General features: G+C 42.7%; 1 protein-coding gene across 2 annotated transcripts in view; it reads right to left on the reverse strand.

Moving 5' to 3' along the window:
- Positions 1-13796: 13796 nt before the first annotated feature.
- Positions 13797-15364, reverse strand: part of MYOF (myoferlin) — a 188516-nt gene continuing 186948 nt past the window's right edge. For both annotated transcript variants that reach the window (XM_006831148.1, XM_006831147.1), the window contains one exon: positions 13797-13835. In XM_006831148.1, coding sequence (XP_006831211.1) covers positions 13797-13835 — 39 coding nt within the window. The remainder of the gene's footprint in view (positions 13836-15364) is intronic.

The raw sequence follows: 15364 nt of genomic DNA on the forward strand, positions 1-15364 counted from the left end.
GTTTGATTTCTTGGCTGCTAGTTCCATGAGTGTTCATTGTTGATCCGAGCAAAATGAAGTCTTTAACAAACTTCAATCTTTTCTCCATTTATATGGATGTTGTTTATTGGTCTAGTAGTGAGGATTTTTGTTTTCTTTACATTGAGATGCAACCCATACTAAAGGCTGTGGTCTTTGATCTTCATCAGTATTTTACATCCTCTTCACTTTCAGTAAGCAAGATTGTATGATCTGCATATCACAGGTTGTTAATGAGTCTTCCTCCAATCCTGATACCATGTTTTTCTCCATATATTCCAGTTTCTTAGATTATTTGATCAGCATACAGGTGAAAGAATGCAACCCTGGCACACACTTTCCTAATTTTAAACCATTCGGTGTTGCCTTGTTCTGTTCAAACAACTGCCTCTTGGTCTATGTACAGGTTCCTCATGAGTACAATCAAGTGTTCTGGAATACGAATACTCATTCTCTGAAATGTTATCCACAGCTTGTCATGATCCATAAAATTGAAAGCCTTTGCGCAGTCAATAAAGCACAGGTAAACATCTTTCTGGTAGTCTCTCCTCTCAGCCAAGATCCATCTGACGTCAGCAACGATATCCCTTGTCCCACATCCTTTTCTGAATCCAGTTCAAACCTCTGGAAGTTCTCTGCCAATGTATGGTTGCAGCTATTTATCTTTAGCACAATTTTACTTGCATGTGGTATTAGTGATATTGTCCAATGATGTCCTCACTCTGTTGGGTCACCTCTCTTTGGAATGGATCTCTTTCAGTCATTTGGCCAGGTAACTGTCTTCCAAATTTCTTGGCATAAATGAGTGAGTGCCTACAGTGCTGCATCAGTTTGTTGAAAGATTTCAATTTGTTTTCCACCAATTTCTGGTGCTTTGTTCTTTGCCAATTCCTTCAATGCACCTTGGACTTCTTCCTTCAGTATCATTGGCTCTTGATCATATGCTACCTCTTGAAATCGTTGAACATCCAAAATTTCTTTTTGGCACACTGACTGTATATTCCTTTCATGCATCTTCTTTTGATGCTTTCTGCTTCATTCGATAGTTTGCCCATTGTTGTTGCTAAGTACCATTGAGTCAGTTCCAACTCATAACAACCCTGTGTAGGGTTTCTGAGGTGCGGCTGGTAAGTTTGAACCACCGACCTTGCAGTTCAAATCAATTTTGCAGTCCAGCACATTAACACACAGCACCACACCAGGACTTCATTTTGCCCATAGAATCAATCCTTCAATATTGCAAGTTGAGGCTTGAATGTTTTCTTCAGTTCCATTAGCTTGAGAAATGCTGAATGTGTTCTTCCCTTTTGGTTTAGCTCCAGGTCTTTGCACATTTCATTATAATATTTGACTTTGTCTTCTTGAGCAGCCTTTTGAAATTTTCTATTCAGCTTTTACCTTCTCATTTCTTCCATTTGCTTTAGCATCTTTACGCTGAAGAGTAAGTTTCAGAGTCTCTTCTGACATTCATCTTGGTCAAAAAGACTTCTTTCCTATCTTCTTAACGACCTTTTGCTTTCTTCCTGTATGATGTTCTTGATGTCATCCCACAACTCTTCTGGTCTTCGGTCTTTAGTGCTTAATGCATCACATCTGTTCTTCAGATGATCTCTAAATTTAGGTGGGATATGTTCAAAGTTATATTTTGGCTCTTGTGAACTTGTTTTAATTTTCTTCTGCTTCGGTATGAACTTGCATATGAACAATTGATGGTCTGTTCCACAGTATTCCCCTGGCCTTGTTTAAGCTGATGATATGGAGCTTCTCCACTGTCTCTTTCCACAAATGTAGTCAATTTGATTTCTGTGTATTCCATCTGGTGAGGTCCATGTGTATTTTTTATGTTGTTTAAAATAGGTATTTGCTATGAAGAAGTCATTGTTCTTGCAAAATTCTATCATGTGCTCTCCAGCATCATTTCTATTACCAAGGCCCTATTTTCCAATTACTGATCCTTCCTCTTGTTTCCAGCCTTTGCATTCCACTCGCCAGTAATTATCAATATATCTTGATTGCATGTTTGTTCCATTTCAAACTGAAGAGGCTGGTAGAATTCTTCGATTTCATTATCACTAGCTTTAGTGGTTGGTGGGTAAATTTGAACAATAGTGGTATTAACTGGTCTTCCTTGTAGGCTCATGTATATTATCGTATCATGGACAGCATTGTACTTCAAGACAGATTGTGATATGTTCTTTTTGATGATAAATGTGATGCCTTTCCTTCTCAATTTGTCATTCCTGGCATAGTAAACTGTTTGATTGTCACATTCAAAATAGCCAATACCAGCCCCATTTCAGCTCACTAATGCCTAGGATATCGATGTTTATGCTTTCCATTTCATTTTTGACAGTTTCCAATTTTCCTAGATTTATACTTCATGCATTCCATGTTCTGATTATTAATGGATGTTGACAGCTGTCTCCATTTTAATTTGTGCCCTATCAGCAATGAAGGCTTTATTTCCTTTGCGTCATTATGGTCAACTCTACTTTGAGGAGGCAGCTCTTCCCCAATTGCATTTTGAGTGCCTACCAAACTGAGGGGCTCATCTTCCAGCACTACAACCTGGGAGCATCTTCTGGCACTATAACTGACAGTATTCAGGTGCTCTTCATCATGTTTCAACGTTCAGTATTCTAATGCTGACAGTGTTCCAATGCTATTTATACAGTTTTCAGTGACTACATATTTGGAAGCAGTTCATCTCTCTTTCTTCCTAGTCTGTCTTCATCTGGAAGCTCTGCTGAAACCTGTCAACCTGTGGGTGACCCGCTGGTATTTAAAATACCCATGGCATAACTTCCAGAATCACAGCAACACGCAAGCCACCACAGTATGACAAACTGACAGATGAGAGGGTTCTATCAAGGAAATGGCTCACACAGTTGTAGAAGTGGTCAGTCCCAAGACTGTGGGTGAGACATCAGGCTGAAGGCTTCTGACTCAGGTAGATAAGCCAAGATTGGCAGGTCAGAGGGCAAACAGGCAGGCCCAGCAGGTAAGAAGGCAGGCTGCTGATGCCTCCCAGGATTGGCAGGTAACTTGAGCCAGTAACCTCCACGTAACAACAACAACAACAAATCTCTATGTAGGAGTCCTGGAGTAATGTTGTGGGCTAATGTGCTGGACTGCAAAGTCGGTTTGAACCACAAGGTTGGTGGTCCAAGCTCTCCAGTTGTTCCTTGGAAACCCTATACAGGGTCGCTATGGATCAGAACTGACTCAACGGCACTTAACAACAATCTTCATGTGGTGACCTTTTATAGTGCACAGTGAACAAAGGAAACTCCTCTCACAACCATGACTGAAGGCAACAATGCATCACATACCTGTGCTGGGCCTATAGAAGCTGGGAGGATACTACTGCAAATAGGAAATCTTACAGACTGAGGTTCTGGCAGGGTGGGGCAATGACATCATACACAGATGACCACTAAACATACCCAGGAAAGTTCCTGCGAAGGCCAGCTGGGGGGAGTGACCCAAAACCCACTCTCAAATATACTCAGCTGCTAACTGGCAGTTTGGCGGTCAGAGGTGCATGGGGTACTCAAGAAAAATTGGCATGTGAACATTTAAACATAGGCACAAGATGGAGTTAATCACTGCCTGGCTGGAGTCATTCACAGGTAAAAGCCTTCAGATTTCATGTTCTAAAGCAGGAGTCACTAGGAACTGCAGTTGACTTGTGGGCAGTGAGTTTGTTTTTTGACCCATGCAAACTGTTGGTCAGGCTAGGCTTGACTGTAAGAGGTGCTGATGGGAAACTGGAGGGCAGGAGGCAGGGTAAAGACAGGGCACTTCTGCTTCTCACTGGGCTCTGGGCAATGGTGCCTGCCGACAGTGGCTGTGTTTCCTCTGAGGCCCCTGTTCCCCATGACAGTATAGCTCCCCTTATCCCTCTGTTTCAGTGGAGTTAGTGGTTTTCTGCTTTTGCTAAGCTCTAGGTGACCTCAGTTTCAGCCCTCCCAAATACCTTTTGTGACTAAGCTCCCTCTATTGAAATAGCTGATGTGGACTTTGTCTCTTGACCAGACCCTGACCCTCTTCTGGCCTTCAATCTATGTAAATTTTTGAATGGCCACGATAAACAAGCTTATGAATTTGAGTGCATGAAAAAGGAGTTCTTAATTTTTAATCTCAGTAAACTGTCCAAATGAGGCAATTTGAGAGGAGAAGAGATGTTTACGTTTTTAAAATAAATACTGAATAGATACAAAAGACTATCTTTATAGGAGATACATGACATAAACAATAATGATACAATGAACAGCCCATTCTCACCAATCCAGTTTAACATCACCACCATCATTAGACCTCTCCATTCTACCTCCCCGTTCCACTTCCTCCTTACCCCTCCCTTCCTCAAAGATCCCTCCTCTGGATTTATCACATGTCTGTATCCCCTAAGCAAGATGTTTTTTAAATTTTATATACAAGAAATAACATTATCCTGTGATTTGTTTTTCACTCCGCATTGTTTCTAGAGTTTATTCAGGCGTAAAGAGCCCTTGGTGGACAATGGCTAATAGCTTGGCTGCTAGCCACAATGTGGATAATTCTAATTCACCCAGTTGCTTCATGGTAGAAAGACTTGTCTGCTTCTATAAAGATTACAGCCAAGCCCAGAGAAGCAGTGATGTCTGAGATGGAGGCAGAGACATGACATGGAGAGATGGAGCACTTTAGACCCAGAGAGGGAAAGGGGCTGTGTGCTGACGACATGGGGGTGGGGGCAGGCTTGTATACCCTTTGCTTGGTTGATGAGGCATGGAGGGGATTGGAACCATGGCAATGAAACAATATATGATAGGATGAATGTAAAACTAATGTTCTCCCATGTAAACTAGCACATAATTCACAATAAAGCATTAAAAATAAATAAATAAAAGATTACAGCCCAGGACATTTTGTGGGAAAGTTCCACTGTGACACATGGGGTCACTATGAGTCAGAATCAACTCAATGGCACTTACCAACCATGACAGCAACAACATTTCATGCTGTATCTGCAATTCAGCTATTGTCTCTATCAGATTGTCTTTTATTCCATGACAATACCTCAGTGTATTATGCACTCTATTGTTCATTGTTGTTGTTGTGAGGTGCTGTTGAGTCGGTTATCTCAGCCCTGTATAGGGTTTCCAGGGAGCAGCTGGTGAGTTTGAACCCGCCACCTTGCAGTTCAAACGGACCTTGTGGTTCCGAGCTTATCCTGCAGCCTCATGGCAGGACTACTGTTCACAGACCTTACATCTGTCTCCAGGGGCCCATGAACCAATGCTTCTCTAGGCCCTGAGTTAGGAGTGGAACTACTGGGTCACAGAGCAGGGGCCCTCCCCTTTAGTTGTTGTGTCTGTTAGGTGACATTGAGTCAATACTGACTCATGGTAACTCCAAGTGACAGAGAGGAACTGTCTCATAGGGTTTTCTAGGCTGTTATCTTTACTGGAAGGAGCTCTGGGAGCATAGTGGTTACAAATCGGGCTATGAACCTCAGGGACAGCAGTTCGAAACTACCAGCTGTCCCGCGGGAGAAAGATGAGGCTTTCTGCTCCCATAAAGATTTACAGCCTCGGAAAAACCCTGTTCAGGGTCACTATGAGTTGGAACCGACTCCATGGCACATAACAACATCAACAACAACAACATCTTTACTGGAGTAGATCTCCTAATTTTTCTTCCGTGGTTTCCAACCGATAATCTTTTCATTAGCAGCAGAGCACTCAGCCACTGGGTCACCAGGGCTCCTTCACCTTGATTAAAAACAAACAAACTAAAAAACACCAAACACATGCCATTGAGTTGATTCCTATTCACAATGACCTTATGTAGGCTTTCTGAAACTTTAAATCATTACGAGAGAGCCTCATGTTTCTCCTACAGAGCAGCTGCTGGATTAGAACAGCCAACACTGTGATAAACAGCTCAATGTCTAACCCACAGTGCCAACTGTTGTTGTTGACCTTGCAGTTCAAACTGACTTTGCAATCCAACACATTAACCCACAGTGCCACACCAGAACTCCTCAGTGCCAATTGTGGTTGTTGTTAATGCCGTCAAGTAGGTTCCGACCCACAGCGACCCTATATAGAGATTCCGAGGAGCAGCTGGTAAGTTTGGACCGCTGACCTTGCAGTTCAAATGGCTTTCCCGTCTGATGCATTAACCCACAGCGCCATACCAGGACTTCTCCGTACCAGTGTTGTTAAATACTGTGGAGTCGGTTACGACTCATAGCCAGTCCCTGCACAGGATTTCCGAGGCTGTAAATCTTTACGGGAGCAGAATGCCTTGTTTTTCTCCCACGAAGCCGCTGGTAGTTTCAAACTGCTGACCTTGAGGTTGGCAGCTTGATTCATAACCACTACGCTACCAGTGCTCCTTAGGGCCCCTTTATTATTGTTGTAAGTAGTGTCGAGTCAGTTTTAACTCAGATCGACCCTGTATAGGGTTTCCCAGGAGCGGCTGGCTGGTGGTCCAACTGACCTTGCAGTCCAGTGCTTATCCTACAGGGTCACACCAGGACTCCATGGCTCCTTTATAAGCTAATGCTAAGTTGTTTTTCACACTGGTTATCAATTTACATACATTCCCCCATTTGTGCATACAAAGGTACATTGTTTCACGGCCCTCATGAATCTTTGTTGTCAGAATTTTTCATTATTTGCACAGTGGAGGATATGAAATGATATCTCCTCGTGGTTTTAATTTGTATTTTCCTCTTAGTAATGATGGAGCATCGGTCCATATTGGCTGCTGGGAGTTTATTTTCTGAGCAGTCTGTACTAGAGGAGCTCATTGTATTTTCCCAAGCCCTGAGGTCCTGGCTGACTTGGGGCTGTGGAGAAGGGTGCTGAGGGAGGATGTGACTTGAGGTGCAGAGTAGAGTGGGGCCTAGGTGTAACCAGTGCTGGCAGAGTCCGGGAGAGCGTTGCAGCCAGAGAGCATCACTTAAACCTGACCTGGTTGGAGACCCCTACTCTAATTACTTTGAAAACAATGTGCATCTGGGGTTCCGCACTCTGAAGCCCCAGAGGCAGAAAATGTCAATGAGGAAGGTGGGAGTAGTCTGTGGTGAACTGGCAGCCGCGTGCCCAGTGCAAAAGGGCAGCTGCTACTGAACTCTAGCCAGTTTTTGAACTGTGTGGTGCTGGCAGACCTTCCAAATTTTTGAAAAAAGCTCAAATACAATTTTTAAATATGAATTTTCCCAATTTCTAAATGTTGGCAGCTAATTTTTAAAAAAGGGGGTTGCAGATTGATCCAAACAAACCATGTCTGTGGGTGATGGAGTTGGCCTTCAGAGCCCATTTGAGCTGTGCTTTGATCGTGAGACAGGATTCACCTGTGACCAGCCAGCGTGTCTCACTGTCTCCTGGGGCCTGGCACCAAGACTCATAGAAAATAAGGGAAAGCTGGTCCTTGACCTCATGGTGTTGGGGTCTGTGTGGAGGGACCTTTCACTTTCTCAGCCTCTTCACCTGCTTTCTCTAATTAAGATCGTGGGAGAGCATCATTGTGGGAAGTGATACCACCTTCTGTTCTAAGCCAATTAGGACTGTCACCTGGGCTCATCTGTTTGGCTCTTTGGGTCCTGTGCTGGTGACGATGATGATAACTAAAATATACTGAGGGCTTACTTTGTCCCAAATACTGTTCTAAGCACTTCTACATATTTTAAATAATTTTGTCTTCACAATAATTCCCATTTTACAGGTAAGGACACTGAGTAATAGAAAAGTTTCTGTTGTTAAGTGCTGCTGAGTCAATTCTGACACACAGCAACCTCTTATGTCAGAGTAGAACTGTCCCATAGGGTGTCCTAGGCTGTAATCTTTATAGAGCAACTCACTAGCCGCTCTGCTGAAGAAAGATGTGAACCCCTATGGGCAGGTCTTCTCTTTCAGAATCTACTAGACAGCAATGGGAATCTTGATGGGAGCAGATGGCCAGGGCTTTCCCATGGAGCTCCTGGTGGGACCAGGTTCTGTTAGCAGTTGAGCGCTTCCCCATTGTGCCACCAGGGTTCATTGAGGAGAATTAGGCCAAGAAAGACAAAATTGTTTGAATTTCACACACACAAGGAAACAGTGAATCAGAGATGTCCAAAGTACAGCATTGTGTTGCAACCCTGCTGGGGTAAGCATATGCACTTCTGGATGCCTGGAATCCCCTGGCCCAGTGCTCTTGAACCTCCAAGGCAGAATTCCATCCATTCATCTTGTTTCTCCTATTGACCCAGGTGAAACCTCATCCGAGAGGATCCAGATGGATACTCTTGGTCCTCCTCAGGGTAATTGCTGGGGCAGGACTCCGCTGAAATATGACGGGGGGCTAGGGGATTATGGGTTTGGCTCCAGGATTTCGTGAAAACACAAAGCACATTAATATTAGTCAAGTACTGAAAGGACCTGTTTTAGAAATTGAGATACATTTTGGTGAAATCAGGTTGTCCTGAGAAATGTTCAGTTGACTATGAGGAAATTGCTCAAAAACTTTGTTTTTTTCTTCTTCTTAAGTTTATTTGAAAAGTCAAAACTTGAAGTCTGCTTCAGCTGCAAACTGAAGTTGTGAATTTGACTGTATGTACATATGGTAGTTCTGTGTTTTTAAAGTCATGTTCCCCTATTTGTTAGGCTTTGCAGTAGTCAGTCCTCGTTACATGCGTCTCCTGTGTTTTTCTTAGCTTCATGAACTCTGGCATTGCTTTTCATGGATGTATACCCAAAGGAGAAGTAAGTCACCCTTTGATCTCCTCTGGAACCCTATTATATTTAACCTAAGAAAGATTAGGGAGTTTCCATTCAATATTGAACAAACACAAAACTCAACTGCAAAGATGGTGGGTCCTTAGTCTATTTACAACATTGAATTCCATTATGAACGAATTCCACATTAAGCCAACTTTGGAAAAAAAGCATTCTTCTGAATGGAGTTCCCATCTGCCTTCAGAGGCTAGACACATATGGTCCAGGGTTCTGAATGTATTGCTGTCATGAAGAAATCCATTTAGCCTGATCTATTTAAACTGTGGAGGGGTTTGAAACTTTAAAATCACTGCTAATGTTGCTTCTCCATATGGTAGTCAAGTTGTAATTTGTGCTAGCTCTCTCCATCTCCCTGAACTGAACAGACAGATTCTCAAAAGCACTCTTGCCTTCAAGTTGTGCTTGCAGTAACATCTGCTTGATGGTGGTGAAACAAGCCAACTCCAGTCTTTGGACAAGCAGTTCTCTGACGAGATGGAACTCACAGGAGCAAAGAACTGCCGCCCGACTAGCACCTGGAAAACTAGATCACTCAGTTCTTCTCAGTCGCTCTCCAAAGCGGTTTTCAAAAATATGTTAATCTTTTACATAGCTCTTTAAAGCAACCAACATTCAGGTCTAATTGTGGTATATATATATATGCTTAATATACATATGCCACAATATATATATATGTATATCTCTCCCCCCCTACACACACAACGATAAAGGAGAACAAAATCAAGTGTTAGCCTGGCAGGGATTTCAATTCCCTGTTACACCCATGGCATGGATGAAGATTTATTTTTCTAATAGAAGCTCCAATGCTAATGGTGGCACTTGCTTGAATCAGTTAGGATTAAGTACTATTTAATTCACAGCGAAGCGACAATCTGAATGAACTGTGATTAGTTCCAGCTTTCAGCTCTCCTTTTTAGGTCACCAGGCGGCTAACAACCTCAAATGAGGGACCATTATCTTTTGACAGGATGCTTATTTTGAGGGGAGGAGGGGGAGGGTAAGAGGAGAGGAAGAGGCATGCAACCCAGAAAGCCCACCTCAGTACTCTCTCTGGGGATGATTTCATTCCTAACAGACATTGGCTGCCATTTACTCAAAGAAACTACACAAGTGAATTCATTTGAAATGCTGAAGACAAAGAGGGAAAGATTTCTTCCCCTAGTCATTCATGTATCCACTCAGCAATTATCCCTTGAGCGAGGCACTATGGGAGTGAACACTAGCAGGGTTCCCAGGGATCGGGGCTAATACTCAGCCAATACATAACTGTTATGAATGTTGCAGTGTTTCACAGTTGCAACATCAGTTCTGATTGGCTGGTGCCAATGCCACACTGATTGTGCAGTATTTCAGATAACACTATTGCTGTGAACAATACTCAGATGGAATCTACTTTTTCTTGAAGAAAACGGCTTTTCTAAATAAAATGGCCTCACTACAGTGCTCTCTCAATGAGATGAAACATGTAGACCTTTAGCTATTTATCAGCAAGATGATATGTTCTTGTTAGCAAACAGTAGTTGAGATGTCAGTATGATATGATGAGTGCTTTTGAATAGTGACTTTTCATAAGAGCCATGATAAATAACACTCAGCCTCACAGTTGCTGCTGTTGTTAATTGCTGTTGACTTGGTTCCAACTCATAAATGCTCCTGTATAGGGTTCCCAAGGAGTGGCTGGTGGGTTTGAACTACCAACCTTGCAGTCCAGTGCTTATCCTACAGTGCCACATTTCTGTTGGTCCTCAAGGAGCTCTAGTAGCACAGTGGCTAATTAATTGCTCACCTGCTAACCAAAAAAGGTCAGCAGTTTGGATTCACCAGCTATTCCACAGCAGAAGTGTGTGGCAGTTTGCTCTGGTAAAGATTACAATCTAGGAAACCCTATGGGGCAGTTTTCTCTCTGACCTACAGGGTCAGCATGATGATAGAGTTTGGTTTGAGTTTATTGTTCCCCAAACAGGGACAGTCTGAAATAATAAATAGACCATACCAATTTTATTCCATTGGAATACGAGTGTACCTGCTACTATCCCACACAGAGGCCTGTCCAACATGGTCTAGTGCAGCAAGACCTGAACTTCTCTACTTGTCCCTGGGCTTGGGATCCCCTTTCTTCCCTCCGGATTGTGGGATGATATCTTCTATCTTGTTTTTGTTTTCGTTAGATCTAGATGCTGAGGGCAATGAAGGCAGGAATCTTGCTTCCTATCTAAAGGCCTACCCAGTTAGAAGGGAAAAACCTGTTCTTAGTTCTACTTTTAGAACTAGAATGTTAGAATTTGACTAGGCTAAAGCAACATAGTGTAGTGGGTACTAATCGGGCTGTGAACCTTAAGGTCATCAGTTCGAAACTACCAGCTGTTCCACATGAGGAAGATGAGGCTTTCTGCTCCCGTAAAGATTTACATATTCAGAAACCCTGTACAGGGTCACTATGAGTCGGAACTGACTCCACGGCTCATAACCACCACCACCAAAGCAACATAGCACTGTAGGGTAAGCAGTGGACTACTAACCATAGGTCAGTAGTTCAACACCCTCCCCTCCCCCACAATTGCTCTGCAGAAGAAAGATGAAGTTTCTGCTTCTGTAAAGATTTACAGCCTTGAAAACGCTATGCAGGGTCACACAACAACAATAATGCAACATTGAATACTGTCATTTATTCCACATCTGCTGGACTTCGGATGTGGTGAAGGTACTTTATATACATGGTTGCATTTGTCCTCACAGCAATCTAGGGAGGTTGAATGACTTCTACCAAAAGGCAAGTGAGGAGTTTGAGGTAGGACTGATAAGTCATAGACCCAGAACTCAAATCCAGAACTGCTGCTCCAAGCAACCCTTGGGTATAGATCTTACAGGTGTGACCAGGGAAAATAGCCAGACATGAAGATGAGCTTTACAGAAATACCTACAAGGGGAAGCAGGAATGTTTGCCAAACTTGAACTCTTAAGTTTTGTAGGAAAAATTTCTATGACTCTTCATGTTGAACTATAAATTATTATTTAAATGCACAGATATGAAGCTTTGCATAAGTTTTTTACAATGCTAATATTTGGGTGCTCTTTGTTATATATACATACCTGTAATTGGATCCTTATTTCATATAAACTTTTTAAAGTTTGATCATTTCTAATGTCACCGGAATTTTTATTAGTCACAAAATTTGAAAATATGATTTTCATTTTTGTGCCAATAGATGGGATCTCACCATATAGTCATCCAGCCATTGCCCTATGGTTGTTTCTAATTTGTAGCGTAGTGGTTATGAATCGGGCTGCAAACTGCAAGGTCAGCAGTTTGAAACTACCAGCTGTTATGCGGGAGAAAGATGAGGCTTTCTGCTCCCGTAAAGAGTTACAGCCTCGGAAACCCTGTACAGGGTCGCTATGAGTCGGAACCGACTCCACGGCACATAACCACAACAAAGCACACTGTAGCAAACATTTTAGTATATCAGCCTTTAACTGTCTTCCTGAGTCATTCCTTGAGGCTAATTTCATACTCAGAAGGATTACTGTGTCAAAGGGCACAAACATGTTAATAAATACATATCTGCTGAGAGGTTGTATTGATTTGTCCACTTCTGAGATTGAAGTAGCACTTTGGACAATCAGTGGAAAGTGGCATTTGAGCCAGAATTTCAGAGGTAGGTGAAGTTCTGTCAGAGAAGTGTGGGTAGAGGTATTATATGTGGGTAGATGATGTGAATAGACTCAGAAGGAGGAACATACAAGGTGTATGGGGGAATGAGGAACATTTTAGTTAAATCAGAATTGTGTTGATAAGTACAGTCAATTCCGACTCATTGCGTCCCTGTATAGGGTTCATAAGGAGCAGATGGTGGGTTTGAACTGCTGACCTTGTGGTTAGCAGTCAAATTCTTATCCTACAATGCCCCACATCTTACCCTTTTTGTGTATGGATCACACTTTGCATGCTAGAGTTTTGGGCAGACCATTTAGGGGAATGAAAATATTAAAAATACACAAAATATGAAATGAGTCAGCAGCAATGCCAAGACAATCACAATAGGCACTGCCTACCTGCCAGGAGCTCTGGTAGCGTAGTGGTTACGCATTGGGCTGTGAACTGCAAGGTCAGCAGTTCAAAACTGCTAGCTGTTCCGCGGGAGAAACATGAGGCTTTCTGCTCCTGTAAAGATTTACAGCCTTGGAAACCCTATACAGGGTTGCTATGAGTCGGAACCGACTCCACGGCACAGGAATCCTGTGTGGCGCTGTGGGTTAATGCGCCAGACTGCAAAGCTGTTTGAACTACAAAGTCAGCGGTTCAAGCTCACCAGCTGAAACTCTACACAGGGTCGTTATGGGTCGGAACTGACTCTATGGCACTTCACAACAACAACCTGCCAGGAAGCAGCCTCATTATTATACCATCCAGAGAGACTGAACTAGAAACTGTCTCCATTCCCACTGTTTCCGCAACCACAACAAACAGCCACAGGGAAAAAGTGCAACATGGTAATTTCGGTCCACTCGAGAGGTTAAATAGAGTCTCATGAAGTTTATTTATACAAACTGTTATGATAATGGTTCCAGGCATAAATAAGAATTACTCTCACTATTCCACTTTTATAATGCGCAGTCCTTGTTGTTGATTACAAATAAGCAGAGTGTGAAGTCAAGATGTAGAATGTTTCAATTTCATTTCAGTGATTCCCAAAAATTGAATAATAAAAAATGATTTTTAAATGGAGTCAGCCATCTTAAAAATGTTCTGAAAAAAATATGCTTAAAACTTTTAGAAAATAAAGCTTTTAATACTTGAAAAGATAGTAAGATGAAAATGTTGCTTGTTGGCCTGACATTCCTGGACTTGGGTCCTTTGGGAGCTAAGAGGTCTCGGTGAAGTGGTGGAATGCGTCAAGTGTCCAAGGTCTTAGGCACAAACAACATCAACTTGATTTTGGTCCATAAATGAAGACAAGATTCCCTGATTGTTGGAGAACTCTTGAAAAGAAGCCTTTGCTTTTCTTATGCATTTGGCCTCACAATCTTCATTGACAAATAATTCTGAAAAGGAACCAGAAACAGTGATAAGAATATGTATTTAAGTTAGGGTTTCCCAAGCTTTACACTATTGACCTTTTGGACCAGATCATTCTTGATTGTAGGGCTTTCCTGTACATTGCGGGATGTTGGGCAGTATCCTTGGTCTCCACTCACTACATGCCAGTAGTACCGCCCAGTGTGACAACCAAAAAATGTCTCCAGGTATTCCAAATGCTCCCTGGGGCAATCAAAATTGTCCCAGTTGAGAACCACTGGATTAAATCAATACAATCTAAACCATGGGGGAACCCCCTCCCCAAACATTATGAGGAACTTTTTTAATGCTCAAGGCAGATTAGACTGTTTCTAACTAGAAGATTGCAAGTGTGTTCATACTTTTTTTGAAAATGGGAGTATTGTAATGGGACACAACTAAGACAAAATGGCGGTATGACTATGCTCCCAAACATTAAAGAGTCTATATTGTTAGGAAAATGAACTGAAGTAAGAGTTTCTGAATGCCTACTGTGGCCCTCAGTGCCACCCATCTTGTTTCTGCTCATGGTTTCCTCTGCCTGGATGATCTCTTCTTCCCTTGGCAAACTGAGCTTAAATGTGCCCTCCTTGGTGAACCCTTCCTCAGCAGTGGGCACCCAGGGCTATGTCTCTGTAACAGCCTGACTCTCATGGAACTTTGCTTGTTCCTATGTCTGTTTGTTCCTGGAAAGGAACCACTTATGGGCAGAAATCACACTTTGGTTATTTCTGTATTTACTTCATACCCCGTCTTTCTACTTGCCACCTAGTTCATCCTGATTCACGGCAAGCCCATGTGTGTCAGAGTACAGCTGCACTCCATAGGGTTTTCAGTGACTGATTTTTCAGAAGTAGCTCTTCAGGACTTTCTTCTGAGATGTCTTTGGGTGGACACAATCTCCCCTTTTAGCTGAGTGCACCCCTGAGCGACTCCTCTGTCTCTATCCCTAGCTCCTAGCCTACTGTAAAGCTCAATGCATTCCCTGAATGGAGGGATTAAGGATCACTTCTAGGCATACTGCCAAATCTCCCACTTGGATTCCCATTTATGTTTGGGGTGATTAACGGAAATTTCAGGAGGAGGCAATGTGTGACTTGGGTACAATTCTAATAGACCAAACCCTGGCAAAAGGATAACATAGGCAAAAGCATCCTGGTGAGAAAGGACAATGAGTATTTGAGGGAAGCTACAATCTAGTACAGGGTCGCTATGGGTCGGAACCGACTCGACGGCACTTAACAACAACAACAAACAATCTAGTTTGGACTCCTGCTGTGGCACTGTAGACTCAGCAATGGACTGTCAACCACAAGGTCGGCAATTCAAACCCACCAGCTGCTCCTTAGAAACCTATACAGGGCCGCTAGGAATTGAAACCTAGTGTGAAAGGTGGAAAACTGTGTAAAACCATATAAAAGGTGACAGCACTCAACAACAACAGCAACAATCTAGTTTGGGTGGAGAACATGGTTTGTACAGACTTACAAGTGAGCCCAGATTTGGGTGACCTTCA

Source organism: Chrysochloris asiatica, unplaced genomic scaffold, assembly GCF_000296735.1.
Source record: "Chrysochloris asiatica unplaced genomic scaffold, ChrAsi1.0 scaffold00003, whole genome shotgun sequence".
NCBI classification, from domain to species: Eukaryota; Metazoa; Chordata; class Mammalia; order Afrosoricida; family Chrysochloridae; genus Chrysochloris; species Chrysochloris asiatica.